This window comes from Giraffa tippelskirchi, chromosome 6, assembly GCF_054371585.1.
Source record: "Giraffa tippelskirchi isolate mGirTip1 chromosome 6, T2T-mGirTip1v1.2.pri, whole genome shotgun sequence".
In the NCBI taxonomy this organism is placed as follows: domain Eukaryota; kingdom Metazoa; phylum Chordata; class Mammalia; order Artiodactyla; family Giraffidae; genus Giraffa; species Giraffa tippelskirchi.
This window is the reverse complement of record NC_137280.1, coordinates 15,228,404-15,255,772: the sequence shown is the minus strand read 5'-3', so window position 1 is coordinate 15,255,772 and position 27,369 is coordinate 15,228,404. Positions and strand designations below refer to the sequence as shown.

Genomic DNA, 27,369 nt, shown 5'->3' with positions numbered 1-27,369 from the left:
CATTTTGAAACCACAGACAACTAAAATTTCCTAAACCAATAAACTAATAGGTAAGCAAATTAAGTCATAAAGTTATCTAAGAAAAATAAGGATCAGAAACTACTACTATCAGATGAAAAATTTATAAGGACTGAAATACAGACTAATATTCAGTCCACCATGGGTATAAATACACTTTTTGATATGATCTCCTTTATCTAATTGAAGAGAAAAACACTAACAATCAGCTGGACAAACTAAAATGGAATCTATAGTCACAGGAAAAAAAAGTTGTCCCCAAGATATCTCTATTAGAACATAAAATGAAAAAAAGTTATAATTCATAACAAATAACATAAAAATTATAAACAAAACTTTATTACATTATATATTTGAGGTTAATTGCTTTTTAACAATTGCTTCCTCATTGCTTTTAACAATGATTAGTATGTATAACAATCAATAAACAAAGTAGAAACATGCAACTTAACTACTAGAAAAAGAAACACCTACTTTTATAACAGATGGCATCTTGGAATTTAGGTTATCATATGTAAAATGCAGACGAGTTCTGAAGGAACACTTGTACAATAAAGGATCCTGGTAGAATTCTATTTTACCACTGGCATTTCGTTTATCAAGACAAACTGTACAGTCAGAAAAATTGATAACCTTTCTCAACACCAGATCAGTTGCTAAAAGAAAAAAGAAAAGAAAAACATTTTAAGTGAAAAGTAAAGTTAGAAGGAAAAAAAAGGCAATTATTTATTAGTATAACAGTAATAAAAATAATAATAGCAGAAATAAGATTAATAAAGCATTTAATATAGGACTGTCAGCACCTATGAACAGAACTTCACATTTAATATATCCCTGAAAGCTTCCAACAATATTACGAAACAGGCACAATAATCCTCATTTTATGTAGGAAGAATCAAATAGAAGCCAAAGAAATGAAGCAGCTTGTCCTCAATTTGACTCCCAACTACAAATTTAAGACAAAGTTTATAAAAATTTTTCTACATTTCATTATCTGCAATGGAATATTAAATAACAATAAAATTCTTGAAAAACCACATTATAAAAACATTTGAGTAATAGTCACTTATTTAACATTTATTTCTCCACTGAAAAACTTACTGCTGTTCTCAAAGCTTGCACTCTTCAATATGGTAGCAACCATCAATACAGTGTTATTTAAATTTACCTATGATTTAATTAAAATTATATGCAAATAAAATTTCAGGTCCTTGGCTGCATTAGCCACATTGCATGTACTCAAAAGCCACATACAGTTAGTGGCTAGGGTACTGGACAGTAAAAAATAAAATATTTCCATCATCACAGAAAATTCTAGTGGACAACATGTTTTTAAATAATGACTAATGAAGAAATTACCAAACCACCAGTAATATGATAAAGCTTGTTTTCAAGGGAATAAAAATGGAAACAATTGCTGGTAAACTATCAAACTAGAAAACAAAACCTTTAGAAAATTTATTCCTAACTAACAAGCAATTCCTCAGTAAATATCAGGCCCAAATCTACCTGGCCAGTGATTTTAAGTTAGCAACTATCCATACACTATGGCCACGGCAATCTTCAAAACAATAAACTACATTTTAGTCCATTCTATTTCTGAGTACATCCTGGCAACCTCTAATTAAATCAACATTTAATTTTTCTTCTTTTGGATTTAAGTTTTTAAGAAGAGTAAAGAATATGTACATGTATAAAAATAGTAAGGTTTTATTAAGGAAATAAATTTCAAAATTTTTAGCTGAAAAAAATACAAACTTACCATATTATTTCACGTTACACAGTATATAAATGATTTAGTTACTATTATATACATGTACACAAATTAAAGGAATTATCAAAATAGCAAAGAAATTATCATAAGAAGAAATGAAAGAAACCCTCTAGATGCTTTCTTCCCTCTCTTTATAATTCACTGAGTATTTGCTATTAGACACTACACTAAATCTTTTGCAGTCACTCTCTCTTACAGTATTTATATGGCTCTGTTTAAAAGCTGTGGAACGAAGGCACAATAAGGGTAAATAATTTGTCTTGTCAGACAGTTTATAAAGAGCAGAGCTATAATTCAAACTCTGAAAACCTTACTCCAGAGTATATGTTCTTCTCCATTATGCTGTAAGAATCACTCTATGCTAAAGTGATCATATTTCAAGGATATTCTAGAAAACGTTTCTGTGAGAGTGAAAAGGATTAAGTTTTGAAAAATACTTTCCTAAACACTAATAGGAACTATCTTAAAAACACAAAAAATGACTTCTACTTCTGGTATTTTTAGATAATGTGTTACAATCCAATCTATAAAATGAGGGTAATAATTATGCTCACCTAACAAGCACTGTAGAAAAAGACTCTGCATTATTTTGAAAATGTGAACATTTGCATATCCTATCCAACAAACCCACTCCTAAGTACTATGTATGTCCTAGAGAAATGCTTACATACATGTATAATGTTTTCAAAATTCATCCATGTTTTACCATATATGAAGACTTTGCTCTTTCTTAGCTATTTTGTTTTAATCCTTTAACTTCTGAAGTAGATACTGCTTCCTCTTTTAGGAGGCATTGACAATATCTCAGAAACAAGCTTGGGTCTTTGCATACGCTCTTATTTATGCCTTACAACATAGCTGCAATATCAGGATTATTTTTCATTTTTAAAATGTGAAGACCAAACCTTAAAGAACACACAAAACACTGTATTTCAGTTCTTCTAGTTCCTATTTGTATGCCTTAACAAGTTAGGAAACCTTGAGACTAAATCTCACTGTGCTTTCTTGTAACTAGGACTTAAATAAATGAATATACAACTAAACAAATGAGAAAGGATATCACTTTATGGAATTGTAATGAGAATCTGAGAAAATGAATTTAAATAACAATAATAGCAGCTCACTTTCTGAGCACTTACTATGTACCAAACACTTTTATGCTATGGTATGTATTTGAGGAAAAGAAGAAACAGCAAAGTAACTCACACAAGATCATACATCTCTATGAAGTTAAGAGAGTCAAGATTCAAACTCAGGTAGTCTAACTTTAGTGCCAGCACCTTTAGCAATTATGTACAATGGCAAATCACAGGTTAAAGGTGTTCACAATAGTCTCCTTACTATATTTTCCAAAAATAACCACTCCCTACCCTATCAGAACGTGTATCAAAAAGTGCTGTGACTTACTTAACTATTATGTCTTCTGGCAAACAGCAGCACAATTTTTTTCACAGCTGTATTTTCAAGGCTTGACAACATGCCTACCTTCCATGTTGAACATAATATATAAAATAATAATAAGTATTTGGTAGTTATTAAAAATATATTATTATTTAATAGTTATTTTAATATAAGCAGAAGGAAAATGCAGCACATAATAAAGGAGGCTTTGTGATTATCCAAAAACCCCAAATATGCTCTGCAGTATACACATCTAAAACACACATCAGTCAGATACACAGTTTTCCCATTGCTGAACTATGTAAAAGCAACACATTCCCTTTTCTCTTTCAAAAACATTCAAAATTTTAACTATTATTTTTTATTCCTTCAACCCACAGTACTGTAAAATATGATATTAACATTTGAAACAAGCAAGAGATAAGAATATTAGAAAACAAGTTAGATTTCTCAATCTGAAGGTCTAATAATCTCCTATAATTGTATGCTAAATTTAATATATGTGCATTTTTTTCAGGATGAAGATATAAAGCTTTCAGTAGACTTATTAGCAAAGAGCCTGGTGGCCCAAAAAAGGTTTAGAATCCAAGATTAATGTTTCAACAGAAGAAAAAGCTATACTGATCTTGACGTTTACTCACCAGAAATATCCATGAATGCACGATCCCACAATTCACCTACTGTATAGCATTCTGCAGATGTGATGTTGACTGAAAGGACAATATCATCTTCAACATATTTTAGTATCAGATTATTTATAACAATATTTACATTATTTACAACTCGTCTGATCAGACTCTGTACATAGCCTATAAAATAGGGGAAAAAAGAATCCAATTAGATGTTAAATCAATAATTATTCTTAAAATGTTACTGAACTTAATGTACATGAACGATGAGTATCATTTAGCATCTTTTGCAAAGACGAAACCAACATTCAGACAGGGAAATAAGCTTGCCAAAGACACACAGTTAACAAATACCAGATACTTCTCAACAAACACCCCTGCAAAGAAGTTCTGTATCATGAAGGTTCATGTACTAGAGAAATCATAGAAGCCATACCTTTTTAACAACATAGTACTAGATCTCATTCAAAGGCCATCTTAATCTACAAGTACTTCAATTTCTGCACATTTTATAAACATTTTCTCAAATGAAACAATGTTACTGTATACTGATTATACAATATATAAGAAGAAAAGCTTCTTTAAGGTTATTTTTTCAGCTACCATCTTCTCTTCCTACTTTAAATAGCCATTAAAATACTCAAAAATTAGGCCTTGAGAAAGAAAGATAAAAGAAACATGACCATCACAATGAATTTGACTATTTCCACTTAATAATGTATAATAGTGAAACAGAAAAGGGAGAATATGACTGAGGAAGAAAATACATGAAGTACTAAAAGAAAGAGAGGGAAAAGAACACAACAATGAAGACAAAAGAGAAAACTAGGGAAAGAAAGAGAACAGATACAATATTGTAAAGTAATTAGCCCCCAACTAAAATAAATAAGTTTATTTAAAAAAAAAAAAAGAAAGAGAACAGATAAAAGCATAACAGGAATTCATAATATCAGAAGTTTTTCACACAGTAAGTGTATACAGATATATTACTGAGGAATTTAATAGGAAATATAAATAAAACTAAGCATAAATAGCATTAAAAAAGACAGGAGAAAAACATTAAAAACTATTCAAGTGTATTTTCCACTATAAAATCTATATAAAAACTAATTTAAAATTTAGCTATTTAATTAAATAACTATCTGCTTATATTCTTTAAACCACAAGTTTACTGGACAAAACAGAATCAACTTCTGTCAGCAGGTGACATTGTTAACACCTACACTGAAGCCTGCTCCAAGAAAGCTTATTTAAAGTTATTCAACCATAACATGCTTGCAAAAACCAACTCCTTCATTCATTCCCAATGGATACAAATAGAAAAGAAATGTAGAATGACTAAATTCAAGTTTTTCTCATATTAGCAGCTTTTAAAGTGCCAATTATCATATGCTGTAAAATTAACACAAAAAATATCAGTAAGATTAAGGTTTCAGATATTACTGTACCAGGGACGACAGATGCTAAAATGATACATAAATTAAGCTTCAAAACTAAATTTTAAGTATCAAAATGCTCACCCTTAAAATGTGTATTTCCCTCATGCTATCACTATTCAACACAGATGTTAAAAATAAACAGCTTCTGAGAAGTCAAGAAGCATGACTAATATTGATTTTCCTATTTCTGAAAACCTGTCATGAATAAAGAATTCATAAAAACCACTTAAGAGTTCATGAGTTTTTATTGTGGGGGGAAGAAGAAAAAGGAGAGAGGGAAGGCCAGTGACTCTGAGAAAATATAATGCAAAGTAACGACAGAAACATAATACTATAAATGTATTGTAAAAACTGATGGATTTTTCACCTACATTTCAATACTTTCTCTCAGTTTTCCATTATACAAGCTGAGATGAATAAGCCAATTCACCACAGTAAAATAATCAAGTATTTAAAAAGAGGGCTTCCCTGATGGCTTAGACGGTAAAAAATCCACCTGCAATGCTGCAGACCCATATTCGATCTCTGCGTCAGGAAGATCTCCTGAAGAAGGGAATGGCTGCTACCCACTCCAATATTCTTGCCTGGAAAATTTCATGAACAGAGGAGCCTGGTGGGCTACAGCCCATGGGGTTGCAATAGAGTCGGACATAACTTAGTGATTAAAAACAAAAAAGCTTGTTTTACAAACCTGCTTTACAAACAGACAGTATTTGCCCTAACATGGTCACTAGGAAGCCAAGTTGCTCAAAACTGAAATTTCATGGTTGATGACTTGGTTACAGTACCTAAAAACTTCCTGATCAAGTTTTTGGTGTAAAATTTGGCTGGGGTTACTGAAGCATCATATAGGCAACTTATGCTCAAATAATTAAAGGAAAAATAAGTTCTCTGAAATGTTCTTCCCTTTTCTGGAAGGCTGAAATTATTTCAAAATACAACTTTTTTAGAAGGTTAAGAATAAGAATTCCTATTGCTAATACAGTAGAGAAGTTCAATAATAATTTTTAAAAATCTATCAGCTTTGGTAACTAAAAGATAACTTAGGGCAGCTACTGTAGGAGCTAAGGAAAATAGCAATGAGTTGAAGATACTTATCAGTATTATTATTTAAGGTAGCCACAGAAGTTATAAACAACTCAGTTAGGGTACAAAAGAGAAATCCGTTTAAGTACTGACAAGAAGAACACAAAATTATCATTACATGGAGATGACTGCTTTTTATATAGAAAATCCAAAAGATATAACTGAAAAAATACTGAATATTGATCAGCTAGCAAAATGCAAAAGTTAGCTTTTCTACATCACAAAATGACAGGAGAATAACATGGTAAAAAAAAAACTGATAATTACACTTAGTAATAAAAAATAAAATAGCATTTTCCATCTATAAAAGATTCAAAGAAATACAATAGTAAAAAACAGCACTGGACCAAAAATGTGCTTGGAAGAAAAAAACTGTTAAATTTTTCACAGCGAATAATTTGGTCATACATGTCAAAACCTTAAAATTATTCACTAATTTTGATGTTATAGTTGACAGAATTTCTCCTAAGGAAATAAACAAGAGGTATGTGCAAAGATTTACATGCCAGAATTATACAAAACTGAAAATGAAAAGTAACCCAAAAAACTAACAAAAAGGGGTTGATTAAACAAACCATGGAACACAATATAATACATGCTAAAGATTAAAATAACGATGTAAAAAAGGGAACTTCCCTGATGATCCAGTGGCTAGCACTCTGTGCTCCCAATGCAGGAGACCAGGGTTCAGTCCCTGGTTGGGGAATGAGATCCTGTGTGCCACAACTAAGATCCAGTACATCCAAATTTTTTTTTTTTAATGTAAAAAAAATTAATGTCCTTGAAACATTTTCCTAACATTAAAAAATACAAATTACAAAAGAAAATGTATAATTATATGTGTATATGCACACACACACAGAAAAAATGTCTCCAAAAGGTCGTACATCAAAATGTTAACAGGTTCCAGTTCTGAGTAACATAAAAGTAAGCACATTCCATTCTTTCTCACTGAAAATAGCCACAAAACCTAGAAAGAAAGTATGGAGCAGTTATTTCAGGACACTGAAAAGTAAACAACTAGCATGAGAGAGGAAATAGAAAAATGAAAATCAGAGCTTACAAAGAAAAAACAAATAATGAAACTGTAGCAATCAACTCAAACATATTACTAGTTACTCTAATTTAATTGTATTGTGGCCAGAGAGGATGGTCTTTATGATAATGAATCTCTGAAATTTTTCAAGACCTTTTTAACCAAGTCTTTTTCAGTGTCTATAGATACCAAATGTATACATCAGAAAAATGTACACTGTCTTATCTGCTGGGAACAGAGTTTTATATGTTTCTATAAAACAATCCTGTCAATTTTGATATTTAAAGGTCCAGTTTGGGGATTTTTTTTTTTTTTGCTCTGCTTGATCTATCACATTTCAAAGGTAGGTTGTTAGGTACATAAAAAGTCATCATAGATTGTTTGTACCTTTTAATATAACTCAGCATCTGGCCATCAATGTTTTTCCATTAAGTTTTATTTTGTCTGATTTTATTTTTGGATAGTATTTGTCTACTATGCCATTTCCCATCCTTTCACTTTCAATCTTTATTACCTCTCCATTTTACCTCTGTGTGTCAAAAGACACACATACCTGGACATAACTGCTCCTTCCTTTTAATATCCCAAAAGCACTAACTGTGCATCCTTAGAGCTCTTCTTTGCTCTGGTTTTGCACTGTAGTTAGTAGTTTACAGTATCTCCTATACAAAGCCATTAGTTCTGAGGGCAAAGAGAGCCTTCAACTAGTTGCTTCACCATACAGATTTAGGGAACTGAACAGCCTGCCTCCACTAAGCAATATTTTGAAATTCAATCTAGTCAGAATGAAGTAAAAACTCTCTAGTTATCACTTTTTTCTGTTATGAACAAAACATAAATGTTAGATATCTCAAAGGTTATTGACAAAATCATAATGTACTTTTAAAATGATCAGTATATTAAAGAGAAAGAACACTTGTACGGCAGAAGTGGCTAGCTATCCATCAATATTTGTGGTTCCCCTTTCAGAATACAGAACTGTTACTGAGATATGACTCTAAGACATACGTAACATCAATAAAAATATTTTCCTCAATGAAATTTGAGAAGACTATACATCACTTTCAACCTGGGGGTAGCAAGAAGTGGACAGGTCTCCTCTGGAGCATCCTCTTGAAAAAGCTGAAAACAGTACAATTCAAAACCTGGGTAGGGCACAGCAGAGCCTCTAGATAAAGGGAGTCTGGGCTTCTGATACAACACTGACTTTAACTGGTACATAAATAAAACAGAACATTTTTGTCAAGCTAACCCCCTGAAATTTATAAGTTAATGTGTCCACCAGTTAACATTAACTTAACTTACACAACTGGTCACTTCTTTAAGCTTTCCCTGAAAATGTTAATAAAAAATGTTACAATAATAAAAGCATAAAAATAGAAAATGTAAAATAAGCTATGCATTTCTTTTTCATTTACAACAAAGCACTCTATTCTCAAATGTTCCAGAAAGGCACAGTGATGAGAGAGTTTAAATTGCTGAGCTTCTGCAAGTAGATAAGAAATGACTGTGCTATCTTCTAGAATAAAACATCGCCATTTTTGGTATAGGCTCTTGAAAAGTTGATACATTACAAATATTTTTAAATTATTTGATATATTCTCCAGCTATTATTAAACTCCCTACAAGAGATTTTTTTCAGAAAACCAAGCCCTAACCAGCCTAAGGTGACAAGAATTAAGCAAGCAAACACAGAGACACACAACATAGCTTCCATTTCATATTCAGTATTTTCTGCAGAAGACAAAAGCTTGATTCAGTTCAGTTCAGTCACTCAGTCATGTCCGACTCTTTGCGACCCCATGAACCACAGCACACCACGCCTCCCTGTCCATCACCAACTCCCGGAGTCCACCCAAACCCATATCCATCGAGTTGATGATGCCATCCAGCCATCTCATCCTCTGCCGTCCCCTTCTCCTCCTGCCCCCAATCTTTCCCAGCATCAGGGTCTTTTCAAATGAGTCAGCTCTTCGCATCAGGTGGCCAAAGTATTGGAGTTTCAGCTTCAACATCAGTCCTACCAATGAACACACAGGACTGATCTCCTTTAGGATGGACTGGTTGGATCTCCTTGCAGTCCAAGGGACTCTCCAGAGTCTTCTCCAACACCACAGTTCAAAAGCATCAATTCTTCGGCGCTCAGCTTTCTTTATAGTCCAACTCTCACATCCATACATGACTACTGAAAAAACCATAGCCTTGACTAGATGGACCTTTGTGGACAAAGTAATGTCTCTGCTTTTTAATATGCTGTCTAGGTTGGTCATGACTTTTCTTCCAAGGAGTAAGCGTCTTTTAATTTCATGGCTGCAATCACGATCTGCAGGGATCTTGGAGCCCAGAAATATAGTCAGCCACTGTTTCCACTAGACGTCTCCCCATCTATTTGCCGTGAAGTGATGGGACCACATGCCATAATCTTAGTTTTCTGAATGTTGAGTTTTAAGCCAACTTTTCCACTCTCCTCTTTCACTTTCATCAAGAGGCTCTTTAGTTCTTCTTCACTTTCTGCCATAAGGGTGGTGTCATCTGCGTATCTGAGGTTATTGATATTTCTCCTGGCAATCTTGATTCCAGCTTGTGCTTCTTCCAGCCCAGCGTTCCTCATGATGTACTCTGCATAGAAGTTAAATAAGCAGGGTGACAATATACAGCCTTGACGTACTCCTTTTCCTATTTGGAACCAGTCTGCTGTTCCATGTCCAGTTCTAACTGTTGCTTCCTGACCTGCATACAGGTTTCTCAAGAGGCAGGTCAGGTGATCTGGTATTCCCATCTCTTTCAGAATTTTCCACAGTTCATTGTGATCCCCACAGTCAAAGGCTTTGGCATAGTCAATAAAGCAGAAATAGATGTTTTTCTGGAACTCTCTTGCTTTTTCGATGATCCAGCGGATATTGGCAATTTGATCTTTGGTTCCTCTGCCTCTTCTAAAACCAGCTTGAACATCTGGAAGTTCACAGTTCACGGATTGCTGAAGCCTGGCTTGGAGAATTTTGAGCATTACTTTACTAGCGTGTGAGATGAGTGCAATTGTGTGGTAGTTTGAGCATTCTTTGGCATTGCCTTTGGGATTGGAATGAAAACTGACCTTTTCCAGTCCTGTGGCCACTGCTGAGTTTTCCAAATTTGCTGGCCTATTGAGTGCAGCACTTTCACAGCATCATCTTTCAGGATTTGAAATAGCTCAACTGGAATTCCATCATCTCCACTAGCTTTGTTTGTAGTGATGCTTCCTAAGGCCCACTTGACCTCACATTCCAGGATGTCTGGCTCTAGATGAGTAATCACACCATCATGATTATATGACTACTAATTTAACAAGGTATAGCTCACGTATACCACAGGTGTGTGCATGCTCAGTCACTAAATCATGTCCAACTCTGTGACCCCATGGACTGCAGCCCACCAGGCTACTCTGTCCATGGGATTTTCCAGGCAAGAATACTAGAGTGAGTTGCCATTTCCTCCTCTAGGAGATCTTCCTGATATGGGGATCAAACCTGCTTCTCCTGTATGAGCAGGCAGACTCTTTACCACTGCGCCACCTGGGAAGCCGTATACCACAGGTATTACAAATTATAATAAGGTATTTATCATCTACATCAAAATATCTAAGTTGCCATTTTCTCATCCATAAAACAAAAGCTAGATTAGAGGCTTAGCTGGGGCCTATAGATAGACTTCAGTGAGTATGTGAATATCCTAAAGTGACATGCAAATTTTAAATGTGCATACATGGGTCTATAACTATTTCAACAGATTTTCAAGGGTCCACATCCCAAAAAAGATAGATAGCTAAATGAGAAAAGTCTGAAGTAGCTTCTCCTTCTACATTTCAAGGACACTATGACCCTGATTATCAGAGTCTGAAAACTCTGTGTGATTTTGTGCAGTTGAGTTTTTGTGCAATGCAATAAATACATAAATGGCTATTAAGAATCAGGCATTGTATTAGATCAGGGGCTGACCAAATGAGGCCATGACATCTGTTTTTATAAAGTTTTACTGGAACACAGTCACAAACATTAGTTTATTTACAGTTTATGACTGATTTCACCAATACATCAGAAAAGTGGAATAGCTGTAACAGAAAATATATGGCTTGCAAAGCTTAAAATATTTAATAACTGGTCTTCACAGAAAATATTTGCTAACCTCCATGACAGATGATGAATATTAAAGACATCTAGGTCACTTCAGACCCAGTGGGCATGATTTTTAGTTTCTCTATACCCTAAATATTTCTATCAAACTGTGCACATGTATACATACATATACATATATTCTGAGTAAAAAGGCAAGGAGAAAAGAATGGAAGAGATAATTATATGACAAAAGAAAAAGGAAACTATGCACTGGAACACAAAATTTATCTGAGCTTCTTGACCAAATAAGTAGAAAAAACTTGAATGTAAAAATACTTAATCAGAAAAAACACATCAGTTAATAAGAAGCCCTGAATAAATTAAAGGACAATACCCTTAAAGCTATTTTAGAGAAAATGTAGAGGCAGTGCATAAAAGGTTGGCTTCTTACAATGACCTTCAACAAAGCCAAAGGCTGTACACTTCAGAAAGCATAGGACTACAGAATCAATTAGAAGAGATCCCATTGCTAAGCTAGATAAAGTACAGAGACTACTGAGGAAAACATGAATGAAGAAAGAAAGAAATGAAACATCCTTAAACTTCCCCTCTAATTAGGAACTGTCAATATATCTTACTGAATATCTCAGGCCCACAACTCAACCTGTTATTATTAGCAGTTATTGAAGGTTCTGGCCTATATACTAACTGAAAGAAAATGTGAATGGTTCAAATCAGTCAGATTCAAACTCTTTTTACCTCTCTCCCAGCAAGAAATATTACATCATAACCCAGAACAAGCACACATATGTGTAAGTCTCTTGAAATATGATTAACCTTTACTACATACATGCCACACACACTGAGGTTTTCTAGTCTATGCTATATATTTTTTAAATGCTTTCCATGACCCACTAAACTGCTTTCACAATACACTCACTGGTCAGGATGCATAATCTTAAAAAGACTGTTACATATAACAAGATCAGAAATTGCAAAGAAAATGAGATATCGACTTGCTGTTCCTTTCCTATTGGAGGGGTGCCCATCCTTCACAATACAAAACAATTATTGGCAACACCAAAACTTTTCTCAAAAAGCAACTGTGAATCTACATCAATGTTTGAATTCCAAAATTATAACCACAGATGCTAGAAGAATAACTTTGCCCAAGAAATTTCAAGAACAGGAATCCATTTCTATCATGAAAGAACTTTAATATAATTTCCAGGCAGGATAATATTACAGAAATGAGTCCACAAATAACCATATGAATTAATCTTTAAATAAAATGATTTACCATTATCCAACCGGATTCTCAAATTATCCCTTTTTTTTCCTTTGGCAATATTAAGTTTAGCTGCTCTGCCTCCCAGTAACTGCCCAACAAGTTCAGTGACTTCCTAAAGCAACTTCTTTAACTGTGATTTATGTCAGCATGAAAAAGGACCGAGTCCTCCTATTAGGTAAGGCAGAAAAGCACATTAACCCTAAAGCTACCACAAGTAGTTCAGTAGAAAACAGCTCCGTTTTCTGACACTAAAAATAGGACATTTTATGCTATGTTTGTTTTTATGTTTTGTACTTCTAAAAATAGGTCAGTTCTCATCCTGAGTATCAGTGTAAATTCCAACAGCCTCTAAAGAATTATTAAAAGTATGCGGCCTGTTTTGAGTACATGTAAATTAGCCCATAGAAGATTTTTATCAGTGAAATCAACAACTGACATAAGCTTTAAATTTTTCTTAAACAAGTTCTTTCCTAAAAGAAAAAAAATGTCATGAGACTCAACAGTTAAAACTGATTCTTTGCCAGGATACTGATGGAGAGAGTTCTATACAATGAGTTGGCTTCAGAAGTTTTACAGGGATATGTAGTCAGAAATTTGGAGGGACATATGGGTTGCCCATTTAACAAACAAGAATAAGCTATAGCTTAATTTAATTTACAGTTTAATTAAATTCACCAGGGATTTCTCCCAAGGAGTTAATAATTAAGTAAAAAATTTATCAAGGGCTGTAAACATCACACTACTCTAAGAAGAATTAGAAACATTCAGAAGTAAAATAACTTCTTTTAGCACTTTCTCCAGCCATAGCAATTAATCTATTTATTCTAAAGCCAGAGGGAATATTGAGACCTGTTAGGTAAAGTTCCTAAGAACACAAAGCATCAGTAGTAACATCACTGTAACACTAGCTAAATATGCTCAATTCAAATGTAATTTAGAACCTACATTTGAGACCGGAGAGCTATGAAGTGATGCAACTAATGCCAACCTCTTACAAGTAAAATAGATGGTGCCAGAAGACTGTCAAAAAATAACTAGTTTGAATCCAGCAGAAAGCTTACAAAGCTTTGGGGCAGAAAACAAGTGTATACCAATGTCAGCTATACCTCAAAACAAAAAGAAAAAGTAACTGATAAATGAAACTGAAAGAGAAGTGACTGATAATCATTAACTGTAAAAAGGCAGCAATGCACTTTGGCCACAGAGCCATCATGTAACAATCACTGTTTTTTGTTTTTCCCTTCATTAAATATTTATCAAGAAAATGTTATTTGAAAGCCACTACTCTCAGATAAATAAAAATTTCAGTAACTGAAAAGAGAGATGGTCTCTTAGTTAACAAAACCCTGTGATTCTGTTAGTGAATTTTACAGTTTCCAGAAACTGAGAACAACTTAGTGTCATTCCTTTGTTTATCAAAAAGCAAGAGGAATGAAGAGACTATAAATATTACTCAGACACAAATCTTTGCTTGGAGAGGATGTAAGAAACTTAAGGAATAATCTCAGGCAAACAAGCACCAAACTTTGAATGATTCCGAAGCTCTCACAAATGTCTTTCAATCTGTTCTAACGTTATGCAGCAAATGTACACATACTTTAAATACTTTATGACACTAAAAAATATGGAAAATATATATTCTACAAAGGGCTACAACAATGATCAATAACAATCAAAATTTTGATTTTATCAATCCCCTTAGAAGTTACCTGGTGGCAAATCAGGATCTGTGGGAGCAGCCTGTTGAATTCTTCGGGGTTTTGCCGATGTTTTTGTGTTCTCAGTAGTACTACGGTTGGTAGAATTAGAACCACAGCTTTCATGGTCATCCTATTTTTATTTTGAAGAAAGAAAAGCAAAGTATCAGTCACCATTCAAAAATTTTAAAAAGTTTTGTTGAATGTATGTAGGTTACTAAAATTGATGTTAGACTCTTCCAGCTTTATTTTTTTAGCTATAAAAATCTATATAACCAAAATTTTTGTACTTTGCACTCTTAAACATTTTTAAAACAAGTAGTAGTTTAAAATTAGAAACTGTTTCTTTAGTTGATATCAAAACAAACCACTTGATAATGTCAAATATGGCTTTAGCAAAAGAAGACAATTCAACATTTTAAACATTTTCCATTTGAAAATCTGAAATAAATGGAAAGGGTTTTAATTTTCACGGATTTGTTTATATATTAAAACCCTCACTGTTTTGTGAGTTGAGAATCCAAGCTGTCTTCTTAATCACATTTTTTTTAATTAGTAATTTTGTTTGTTTTAGTTTCTAGGTCGTATCCAACTCTTAGGACCCCATCGACTGTAGCCCGCCAGGCTCCACTGTGGATTTCCCAGGCAAGAATACCTGAGCAGGTTGCTCTTCTCCAGGAGATCTTCTGGACCTAGGGATAGAATCTAGTCTCTTGCATTGCAGGCAGATTCTTTTCCACTGAGCCACAGGGGAAGCCCATCTTTTTTTCTTGGTAATAATTTATTTTTTGTTTTTTGAAGTCTATTTTTTTAAGCTTTTTTTTTTTTAATTGAAGGATAATTGCTTTACAGTATTGCATTGGTTTTTACCAACATCAATATGAATCAATCAGCCAGCTTTAACGATTAATCTTAATCATCTTTAGAATTCTTGGCACCCATTTAACAAATGTTCACTGAATTATTATTATTCAGATTAGATATGAGGTTTAACTAGTTTCTAATATGGATAACATAAAAACTTCAAAATATATGTATTTTTGAAATTGACACAATGCAAACGAGTACTATTTTCCCGACCTGATTCAACAAACGTTTATAAAATGTTTTTATGTGTTAATTGCTGGATTTACAAAAGCAACTGTCCTCAAAGATTTCAGAAGCTATTTAAAACACATATAACCAGTCTACAAGAGTACTTTGTTTGTTTTCAAGTAATAGGAACACTAAGAGTCATTCTATTTGGAAGAACCAGAGAGATCAGGTCATTAAAGCTGAGTGAATGTTTTATGTTAACATCGGAGGCTAAATGGGGGGAAACTATAAATAGCACATACAAGGAATAATGATCAGTCAAAAGAAAAAAAAAAGCCACAATATACAACATTTAAGATTGGAGAACAATACCAAAAGCTAAAGGTATGGTCTAGTTCAATAAAAATGCAGTCATGTAAAGAACTATAGAGATGTTCTCAACCTTCATTCTATTTGACACTCAAGATTTAGTAATTAGGAGGAGGGCTCAGTTCAGTTCAGTTTAGTCACTCAGTGGTGTCCGACTCTTTGCGACCCCATGAACCGCAGCACGCCAGGCCTCCCTGTACCAATAACAAAAAAAAAAAATGTTTGATAATCCAGTAGAGGGACAGGAGTGGGAGAAGTAAAAGAGCAGATCAAAGGGTGAATAACAAGTTAAGATGGAAAAAATAAGCATAGATTGCTCTTCCAAAAAAACAGGTATTACAATGAGGAAACAGATGGGGTAGTAACATGAAATAAAAGTATCTGACATCACCTTATTCCTTTCGGGAGGTTAAAATAGCACATTCTGCTTGAGAGAAGCATATGAGGAAACAGAGATCAAACACCTCTCCAACACAAAGGGAAACTGATGGTGTACTGTGCATCATTAACTCATTAATCAACAATAAAACAAGTTTATAATGCTTAAAAGAATGGTGATAAATTTAGTTTTTCTCTTTTATATATTTGAAGAGAAAATTTTAAGAACTAAAAGAAGGTTAACCACTAAATTTACCATTCTAATGGGATACTAGAGGCAAATAAGAACAATGATAGGCCCTCCCTTAGGGTACAAAAAATGTTCTTCACTACAACCACTAACAGGATTATATAATAATAAAAATGAATCTTTTACAATATGGCATGATTTCAGATGCTAGTCATACATTAGTAAAAGAAAAAGTTTGTCTGAAACTTTGTTACAAGCAAAAAGTTGAAAGATTTGCTATAATAAACAATGAAGGAAATTTCTGCATGAACTTATATTCATTTTAAATTAATGCAAAACAAACTTCACAGCATTTCATTCCATGAAACAACTTCACTATTCAATCTTTACAATGACATCTTCTGTTATTTTGGGGAATGTTATAGTCTCTAAATACTAAAAGACTACTACTGTGAATAAAACCTCACTGTAATTACTTTTAGTTCAACTTAGATCCTTAAAAATGTCTGTAGTCATACACTTCTGCACAATGTTAACATTAAAAGCACACTATTAATTTTTGAAACATATGGTTGTCTCAAAAGCCCAGAAGTAAAACATATTCATTAAAGAGATGTGAAAAAGTTCCAAGTGAACTGCCAAAACTAGCATAATTATGAAAATATTTAACACTGAAACCATCTGAAATCACATACTGCATATAGATTACAGTGATGTCATAATAAACATTCCAGCCAAAATGCACTAAAACTACTGCAGTCCAATAAATCTGGCATACACTAGATGACAAATATCTTAAAGCAAAAGAAAGAACAAGTTATTTTATTTTATTTTTAAAAAGTTATTAGCAGCACAAAAGAGTAAACTGCATAGATTAAATATGAGTTTTCAAAAGTCTTTTAAAAAGTGACTAAAGCTTCCCTACAAACTACACGTTTTTATCATTTAAAAGAAAAACTAACGTTATGTACTTAAACAAAAATTTTAATAACTTAAAATTTCAGTGTGCCTTAAAAAAGGGCATTAATCATGGTACCCATAGGAATACACACTATGAAACAAACATTACCAAATATGTAAACACTTCTTTCTGAATTATGCTTAGGAAATTATGGGTGCGTATATATTATAATTAGAAAATAATCCTTTTGATAATTTCAACTTGTTTTCATTTCAATTACACTTTAATTGCATCAATTATAAGTGAGCTTCCATTCAAATCCTACCCCAACTAACCTAAATAAAAATAAAGCAAAACAACTATAATATTTCCTATTAACACTGGAATTATTTCCATCATTAGTTTGAATTCATCATCTGCTTTTAACCAATATGTATCACATTGGACTATTACACATTTTAATTCATTGAAAGCCTCTAACTTCTAATAAAAGAAACTCTGTTCTCAAAAATACTAGCTAAAATGTTTTGAGATAATTTTTAACCCCAAACACATTACAGTTATATCTTTCTTATTTAGGTTGCAATTTTTCCAAAATGTCAAGTTAAGTATATTTCATGGCAAAAGAATGTTGTCTCTTGGGGACCACATAGCTATTTCTGAAAATACTGCCCTTTGCTCCTCATGAAACAAGCAAGAATGTCATTTCCTTACAAAAGTTCCTAACAGAGGGAAAATGTGGCAAAACCCTGTATTTAAATAGATTCGTTACTTCCATACTGACAGATCATGGGATCATGTTGCATACTTTTCACCTTAGCCCTTGAAGGGCTAGTGAATTAAAACTGGAAAGCCGTGAACTCCCAGATTCACAACAGTAGAGTAAGATTGAGGACAAAACTTAGGTGACTGAATCATTCTAAGTCCTTGTTTAGAAAAAGGTTAAAAGTAAGAAAGATTTGAAGAAGGAGAGACCAAAAGACAGAACTAAGAAGTGATGTGTCTTGCATTCTTCAGCCTTGCGGCACCAAACTTGGCAAGCAGAGGACTAAGGCTCACCTGGCAGCTCTGGCCGCTCCTGAAGAGAGTGCGAGGGCCTTGGAAATGAACTACTACAAAGACCGTAGGTAAGTTCACCTCTAACCCTTCCAGAAGCAAGTACCAAGGCAACAGACACAAAAAAGAATCCCTAAAGGTAAGCCTGTACTTTGGAGAGTCAGAGAGCCAAGGCAAGTCAGCAATGCAGAGGGACACTTGTAGAACATGACAGCTACCCAGGAAAAAAAAAAAAAAGAACCTTCTGGGGTAAAATTGGGAATCTCTGGATCCCTTCTACCCTGACAGGACTATTAATAAACTTAACTTTAGCCACTAAAAACAAACATGCCAAGCCACCTCAGTAAAGGAGGCGTGTATACCCCCAACCTCTTCACACGCAGCTTAAGCCCACACAAGAGGCTGCTTCCATCTTCTCTGCAATCAAGGGTGTGACTGGCTGGGAAAGAAGAAAAGAGAGCTAATGCTCCCCTGCATTCTTTTACTGGAACTTCCGAAAAGGAGGAATAGCTAACCTAACAGGCCAAAGCTGAACATACACTAAGATGTATTAGGCTGCTGCTGCTAAGTCGCTTCAGTCGTGTCTGACTCTGTGCGACCCCACAGACAGCAGCCCACCAGGCTCCTCCGTCCCTGGGATTCTCCAGGCAAGAATACTGGAGTGGGTTGCCATTTCGTTCTCCAATGCATGAAAGTGAAAAGTGAAAGTGAAGTCTCTCAGTCGTGTCCGACCCTTAGCGACCCCATGGACTGCAGCCTACCAGGCTCCTCCGTCCATGGGATTTTCCAGGCAAGAGTACTGGAGTGGGGTGCCACTGCCTTCTCCAAAGCTAACACATATACATGGAATTTAGTAAATTGGTAAAGATAACCCTGTATGCAAGATAGCAAAAGAGACACAGACTTATAAAACAGTATTATGGACTCTATGGGAGAGGGCGAGAGTGGGATGATATGGGAGAATGCCACTGAAGCACGTAAATTATCATACATGAAACGAATCGACAGTCCAGGTTCGATGCATGATACAGGGTGCTCAGGGCTGGTGTACCGGGATGACCTGGAGGGATGGGATGGGGAGGGAGGTGGGAGGGGGGTTCTGAAAGGGGAACACATGTATACCCATGGCAGATTCACGTCAATGTATGGCAAAACTAATACAATATTGTAAAGTAAAAAATAGATAAATAAATAAATGAAGTGCTTAGACTCATCCTTAGATTTGGAACAGAAATTAAGGGAGGAGAGAACAAAAGTACCTACAGAGGCATCCCAGCCTAAGCCACATTCCACCATCTAATATTTACCAAAATTCAGTAGGGATTGGGTAAGTGAACTGATTAATAAAACGGCACTTTGTCTTCTTACATGTATAATTTCCCTCAACAAGAACGACTTGACTTTTTTTTTTTTTTAACTGTTAGGCATTTTGAGAGAAAACAGGTAGTACAAATAGATGGTACTTATCCTGGTAGCTTTACATATATGCATAAAAAGGTTAAGAGCAATTCAAGTTAATCAGCTATTTATTACATAGGTCTCACACACACAAACACAAAAACAACAGTAAAATTTATTAAGCATTTATATGTGCCAGACCTCCAGTATTTTAAGGATGAGGAAATTGGGGCTTAAGAGATTCTAAGATCAAAAAGACACGAAGGAAAACAGCTAGGACGAACGCCCAGATACGTCTGATAGAAAGCCCCTTCCATTACTACTGATAAAAGATAGGAAAGCAGAGAGAAAGGGAAGAAAAAAGAATGGCAGAGAGGGAAGAAAAAAGAATGGCAGAGAGAGAAGAAAAAAGACACACAGGAAAAAAATTTCTATTTATGGCATTTTCAATGGATTATTGGAGAAGGAAATGGCAACCCACTCCAGTACTCTTGCCTAGAGAATTCCATGGACAGAGAAGCCTGGTGGGCTGCCATCTATGGGGTTGCACAGAGTCGGACACAACTGAAGAGACTTAGCAGCAGCAGCAGCAATGGGTTATATGAATATCAGTCCAAGAAATGTAAGCTTTATTCTACATACTGAGGAGCCAATGAAACTTATGAGTAGGAGACTAACAAGACGAAGTACTTCATTCAGGAATAAGAATCTTCAGGTAATGCCACAAAGCACAAGAGAGATACTAACAATTAATAAAAATGAATAGGCTATTATTAGTCAGACGGGGAGCTGACTGTGGATTAGACCATGAACTGCTTATTGCATAATTAAGACTTAAAGAAAGCAGGGAAAATAACTTGGCCATTCAATATGACCTAAATTAAGACTATATGGTGAAGTGACAAATAGATTAAAGGGATTAGATCTGATAGAGTGCCTGAAGAGCTATGGATGGCGGTTTGTAACATTATGTAGGAAGCGGTAATCAAAACCATCCCCAAGAAAAAGAAATGCAAAAAGGCAAAATGGTTGTCTGAGGAGGCGTGATAAATAGCTGAGAAAAGAAGAGAAGCAAAAGGCAAAGGAGAAAAGGAAAGTATACCCATGTAAATGCAGAGTTTCAAAGAAGAGCAAGGAGAGATAAGAAAGCCTTCCTCAGCAATCAATGCAAAGAAATAGAGGAAAACAATAGAATGGGAAAGACTAGACATCTCTTCAAGAAAATTAGAGATACCAAGGGAACATTTCCTGCAAATATGGGCACAATAAAGGACAGAAACACCAAGGACCTAAGGAAACAGGAAGATATTTAAAAAAGGTGGCAAGAATAGACAGAAGAATTATACAAAAAAGATCTTCATGACCCAGATAACCATGATGGTGTGATCACTCACCCAGAGCCAGACATCCTGGAATGCGAAGTCAAGTGGGTCTTAGGAAGCATCACTACGAACAAAGCTCGTGGAGATCATAGAGCTTCAGCTGAGTTACTTCAAATCCTAAAAGATGATGCTGTGAAACTGTTGCATTAAATATGCCAGAAAATTTGGAAAACTCAGCAGTGGCCACAGGATTGGAAAAGGTCAGTTTTCATTCCAACCCCAAAGAAAGGCAATGCCAAAGAATGCTCAAACTACAGCACAACTGCACTCATTTCACATGCTAGCAACCTAATGCTCTAAATTCTCCAAGCAAGGCTTTAATAGTACATGACCCGAGAACTTCCAGATGTTCAAGCTGTATTTAGAAAATGAAGAGGAACTAGAGATCAAATTGCCAACAGCTGCTGAATCACAGAAAAAGCAAGAGAATTCCAGAAAAACATATACTTCTGCTTTATTGATTACACCAAAGCCTCTGACTCTGTGTATCACAACAAACTGTGGAAAATTCTTCAAGAAATGGGAATACCAGACCACCTCACCTGCCTCCTGAGAAATCTGTTTGCAGGTCAAGATGCAACAGTTAGAACTGGATATAGAACAACAGACTGGTTTCAAATTGGGAAAGGAGTACATAAAGGCTGTATATTGTCACCCTGCTTATTTAACTTCTATCGAGAGTACATCATGCGAAATGCTGGGCTGGATAAAGCACAAGCTGGAATCAAGATTGCCAGGAGAAGTATCAATAACCTCAGATATGCACATGACACCACCCTGTTGGAAGAAAGCAAAGAGGAACTAAAGAGCCTCTTGATGAAAGTGAAAGAGGAGAGTGAAAAGGCTGGCTTAAAACTCAACATTCAAAAAACAAAGATCATGGCATCCAGTCCCACCACTTCATGGCAAATAGATGGGGAAACAATGGAAATAGTGACAGACTTTACTTTCTTCACCTCCAAAAGTACTGCAGATGGTGACTGCAGCCATGAAATTAAAAGACACTTCCTCTTTGGAAGAAAAGCAGAAAAGCTACGACAAACCTAGACAGCATATTAAAAAGCAGAGACATTACTTGGCCAACAAAGGTCCATCTAGTCAAAGCTATGGTTTTCCAGTGGTCATGTATGGATGTGAGAGTTGGACTATAAAGAAAGCTGAGCGCTGAAGAAGTGATGCTTTTGAACTGTGGTGTTAGAGAAGACTCTTGAGAGTCCCTTGGGCTGCAAGGAAATCAAACCAGTCAATCCTAAAGGAAATCAACCCTGAATATTCACTGGAAGGACTGATGCTGAAGCTCCAATACTTTGGTCACCTGATGCGAAGAGTCGACTCATTGAAAAAGAGCCTGATGCTGACAAAGACTGAAGGCAGGAGAAGAGGATGACAGGATGAGATAGTTGGATGGCATCACTGACTGAATGGACATGTTTTTGAGCAAGCTCCAGGAAATGGTGATGGACAGGGAAGCCTGGCATGCTGCAGTCCACGGGGTCGCAAAGAGTCAGACACGACTGAACAATTGAACAGCAACAATAGGTTATTATAATAGTTTAGAAATTAAATGATGCAGAAAATTAGCAATGAGAATTTTTTTAAAGGCTAGCACCTCAAACTCAATAGTAAAACAAAATTTGTGGAGCTTCCCTGGTAGCTCAGTGGTAAAGAATCTGCCTGCAAATGTTGGAGACATGGATTCAATCCCTGGTCCTTAAAGATCCCAGGTGACTTGGAGCAAATAAGCCCCTGCACCACAACTTTTGTGCCTATGCTCCAGAGCCCCGGAGCCACAACTACTGAGCCCACAAACCCTGGAGTTCACACGCTGCAGTAAAGAGAAGCCACTGCAATGAGAAGCCAGCAAACCACAGCTAGAGAACAGCCCCCACGCTTGCCACAACTAGAGAAAAGCTTATGTAGCAACAAGATCCAGCATAGTCAAAAATAAACAAAAATTATTTTTTTAAATGTCAGGCATTCTAATAACATATTTTAAAAACTCTGCAACAGACTTATTTTCCCTAACCTCTATTCCTAAAAAAAAAACAAAAAACAGTCTTTTACATTCTAATTCAGTCAATGAGTCAACGTAGCTGCCATTTTCTCCGTCTCCTAAGACTCCTTCTGTGTGCAGTCACTCAGTCGTGTCTGACTGTTTTAACACCCTATGGACTGTAGCCTGCCTGGCTCCTCTGCCCATGGAATTTTCCAGGCAAAAATAGTGGAGTGGGTTGTCATTTTCTACTACAGGGCATCTTCCCAATTCAGGGATCGAAGTTGTGTCTGTTTTTCCTGCACTGGCAGGCAGACTCTATACCACTGCACCACCTGGGAAGATGCTGTATCTGTTATAATTTTGCAAAATGACTACAACGAGCTTTTAAAATTTCAAGTAGAGAGATCCCTGGTTAGATTTACTCCCTAGGTATTTTATTCCTTTTGATGTGACTGTAAATGGGTTTGTTTTCTTCATTTCTATGAAAGTTCACCATTAGTCTATAGAAACAAATCAGGTTTCTGTATATCAATTTTGTAACCAGCAACATTACTGAATTTATTTATTAGTTCTAGTAATTCTCTGGTGGCATCTTTAATTCTTTATCTATAATATCATGCCATCTGCAAAGAGTGACAGGTTTATTTCTTCCTTTCCAGGTTGGATTCCTTTTCTTTTTGTCTGATTGCTGTACCTAGAACTTCCAATATTAGATTGAATCTCTGTCTTCTCCTGATCTTAGAGGAAAAGCTTTCAACTTTTCACCCCTGGGTATGGGTTTTCACCACTGGTGTTGGCTGTGGGTATGCCACATATGGCTTCTATTATACTGAGGTATGCACTTTCCATACCCACTTTGTTGAGTGCTTTTATCATTAACAAATGTTGAATTTTGTCAAAATTTTTTTTCTGCTTTTATTGACATGATTATATGGTCTTTATTCTCTAATTTGTTAATGTGATGTGTCACGCTGATGAATTTCTGGATATCAAACCATCCTTGCACCCCTGAGATAAATCCCACTTGGTCATGGTGTTTGTAATGTATTGTTGAACTTGGCTGCCTGATATTTGTTGGGGATTTTGCATCCATGTTATTCAGTGATACTGGGACAAAAGTTTTTTTGTGTGTGCTGTCTTTCAGTGCCATCCCTATCAAAATACCAACTGCATTTGTCACAGAACTAGAACAACTAACTCTAAAATTTGTATGGAAACACAAAAAAAAAACACACAAAAAACCAAATAGCCAAAAAGGCCTTACTGCTGTTGCTGCTAAGTCGCTTCAGTCGTGTCCGACTCTGTGCGACCCCATAGACGGCAGCCCACCAGGCTCCCCCGTCCCTGGGATTCTCCAAGCAAGAGTACTGGAGTGGAATGCCACTGCCTTCTCCGAAAAAGGCCTTGAGACAGAACAAAACTGGAGGTATCACACTCCATCGTTTCAAGCTATATTGCAAAGCTTCAGTAATCAAAACAGTATGGTGCTGGACCAAAGACAGACACATACATCAATTGAATAGAGAGCACAAAATAAATCAATGCTTCTTACGTGGTCATCTAATTTATGACATAGGAGGCAAGAATATAAAATGGGGAAGAACAGTCTCTTTAATAATAGTATTGGGAAAACTGGACAGCTCCATGCAAAAGAATCAAACAGGACTGCTTTCTCACACTAGATATAAAAATAAACTCAAAATGAGTTAAAGACTTAAAATGTAAGATCTGAAACCATAAAATTCCTAGAAGAAGACATAGGCAACACACTCTTTGACAGAGGTTTTGGCAATATTTTTTTTCAACTTGTCTCCTCAGGAAAGAGAAATGGAAGCAAAAAAAACAAATGGGATGACATCAAACTAAAAAGCCTTTACACAGCAAAGAAAACCATCAACAAAATGAAAAGCCAACCTAGTGCATGGGAGAAAATGCTTGCAAAAGATACATGTAATAAAGAAAGGGTTAATTTCCAAAATATACAAAGAATTCACAAAACTCAATATTGAAAAAACAAATAATCAGATTAAAAATTAGGTAAAGGACCCGGGCAGATATTTTTCCAAAGAAGACATACAAATGGCCAACAGATACATGAAAAGATGCTCAACATCACTAATCATCAGGGAAATGCAAATGAAACCTACAACGAGACAGCATCTCACACCTGTCAAAACGACTATCATCAAAAAGACCACAAATAACAAGTGTTGGTGAGGATGGGGTAAAAAGGGAGTCCTCGTGCATTGTTGATGGGATTGTAACTGGTCCAGTCACAATGGAAAACAGTATGGAGGTTGCTCAAAAAATTAAAAACAAAACTATCATATAATCTAGCAATTTCAATATGGGATATTTGCCTAAAGGAAACAAAAGCACTAACAGCCATTATTAATAACACCATTATTAATGACGGCCAAGATACGGAAGCAACCTAAATGTCTACTGATAGATGAATGGATAAAGAAGGGGACACGGGGACACACACACACACACACACACACACACAGAAGCAACCTAAATGTCTACTGATAGATGAATGGATAAAGAAGGAGACACACACACACACACACACACACACACACACACACGATGGAATATTCAGTTCAGTTGCTCAGTCGTGTCTGACTCTTTGCGACCCCATGAATTGCAGCATGCCAGGCCTCGCTATCCATCACTAACCCCCGGAGTTTACCCAAACCCATCTCCATCGAGTCAGTGATGCCATCCAACCAACTCATCCTCTGTCATCCCCTTCTCCTCCTGCCCCCAATCCTTCCCAGCATTAGGGTCTTTTCCAATGAGTCAACTCTTTGCATGAGGTGGCCAAAGTATTGGAGTCTCAGCCTCAACATCAATCTTTCCAATGAACACCCAGGGCTGATCTCCTTTAGGATGGACTGGTTGGACCTTCTTGCACTCAGCCATAAAAAATTAAATCTTGCCATCTGCAATAACATGGGTGGATCCAGACAGTACAATGCTAAGTGAAATAAGTCAGATAAAGAAAAACAAATAACACACGATCTCACTTACATGTGCAATCTAAAAACAAAAAAAAAACCAAACAAGACTCACAGATACTGAGAAATCGCTGGTTGCCAGAGAGCAGGAAGGTGAGGGGTTAGGCAAAATAAGTGAAGGGGATTAAGAGGTACCAACCCCTAGTCATAAAATAAATAAGCCTTGGGAATGTAACATACAGCATAAAGAATATGGCCAATAGTTATGTAATAACTTTATATGGAGACAGATCATTACTAAATTTATAGTGATGATCATTTTGTAATGTAAACAACTGTCAAATCACTATGTAGTACACATGACACTAACACAATGTTCTATGTCAATTATATTTCAATTTAAAAAATGAGTAAAAGAAAATAAAGCAGCCACAGACAATACTTAGCTGTGTTTCAAAAAATCCTTATTTATAAAAACAGGTAGTATAATTACTCTTGCTTTAAAACACTTGCCTTAATACAAACTGCAGGATAAACAATTATTGAGTCTAAAGTTGTTTTGGAATCCAGTGTTTTCATTATATAAGACAAAAAAAAAAAAAGAAGACGACAGACTACAAATATATCTAACTAATGAGGGACTCTTAAAATATCCTGGGGAAAAAGTACAAAATTTTTGCCTGGCTATAGTACTGTTAAGAAGACAAGGTATTTCTACCATTATCTCTTTTATAACTAATTTCTAATAAAACAACAAATGTTGACTAAGAAAAAGAAAAGCAATTTTCAGTAAGAAGATAGCCTGAAGAAAATTCTACAGACCCAAAGGAAAAGAAAAATAAAACATTTCTGAAAAAAATAATACATCAAAAAAGCACATTCTAAACATATGCAGAAGTAAAAGTTAAAATTTGGCTAACATGATAAAGAAAGTAAAATGTAAAACTAACTTGGAGAAAAAGAGATAAAAGAGTGGGGAAACAAAACTGGATACATCTTTCAACCCAGGGAGCATTCAGTACATAAGAAGAATACATTTTGAGACAAATTTTCAGTAAAATACAGAATTTTCTCAATAGTATAATGGCATAAATACATCTCAATAATACTAACGAAGACAATTAACATTTTATATAAGTGCAGTAAAGGTTAAAAGATTTAAATTATACACTATAATAATAAGAATTTTAAAATTTTATACTAGCTAAGTACTCAGATGATAATGCTTCATTTCATTTT

The 27,369-nt window shown here is 35.2% G+C and overlaps 1 protein-coding gene across 44 annotated transcripts in view; it reads right to left on the bottom strand.

Moving 5' to 3' along the window:
• Positions 1 to 27,369, bottom strand: part of VPS13B (vacuolar protein sorting 13 homolog B) — a 752,042-nt gene that overhangs the window by 688,188 nt on the left and 36,485 nt on the right. For all 44 annotated transcript variants that reach the window (XR_014057390.1, XR_014057381.1, XR_014057388.1 and 41 more), the window contains exons 4-6: positions 14,475 to 14,595; positions 3,835 to 4,002; positions 493 to 674 (exon numbers count right to left, since the gene is read on the bottom strand). Coding sequence is in view for 21 of the 44 variants with exons in the window: in XM_081503358.1 (XP_081359484.1) it covers positions 493 to 674; positions 3,835 to 4,002; positions 14,475 to 14,595 (471 nt within the window). In the remaining 23 variants the exon portion in view is untranslated. The remainder of the gene's footprint in view (positions 1 to 492; positions 675 to 3,834; positions 4,003 to 14,474; positions 14,596 to 27,369) is intronic.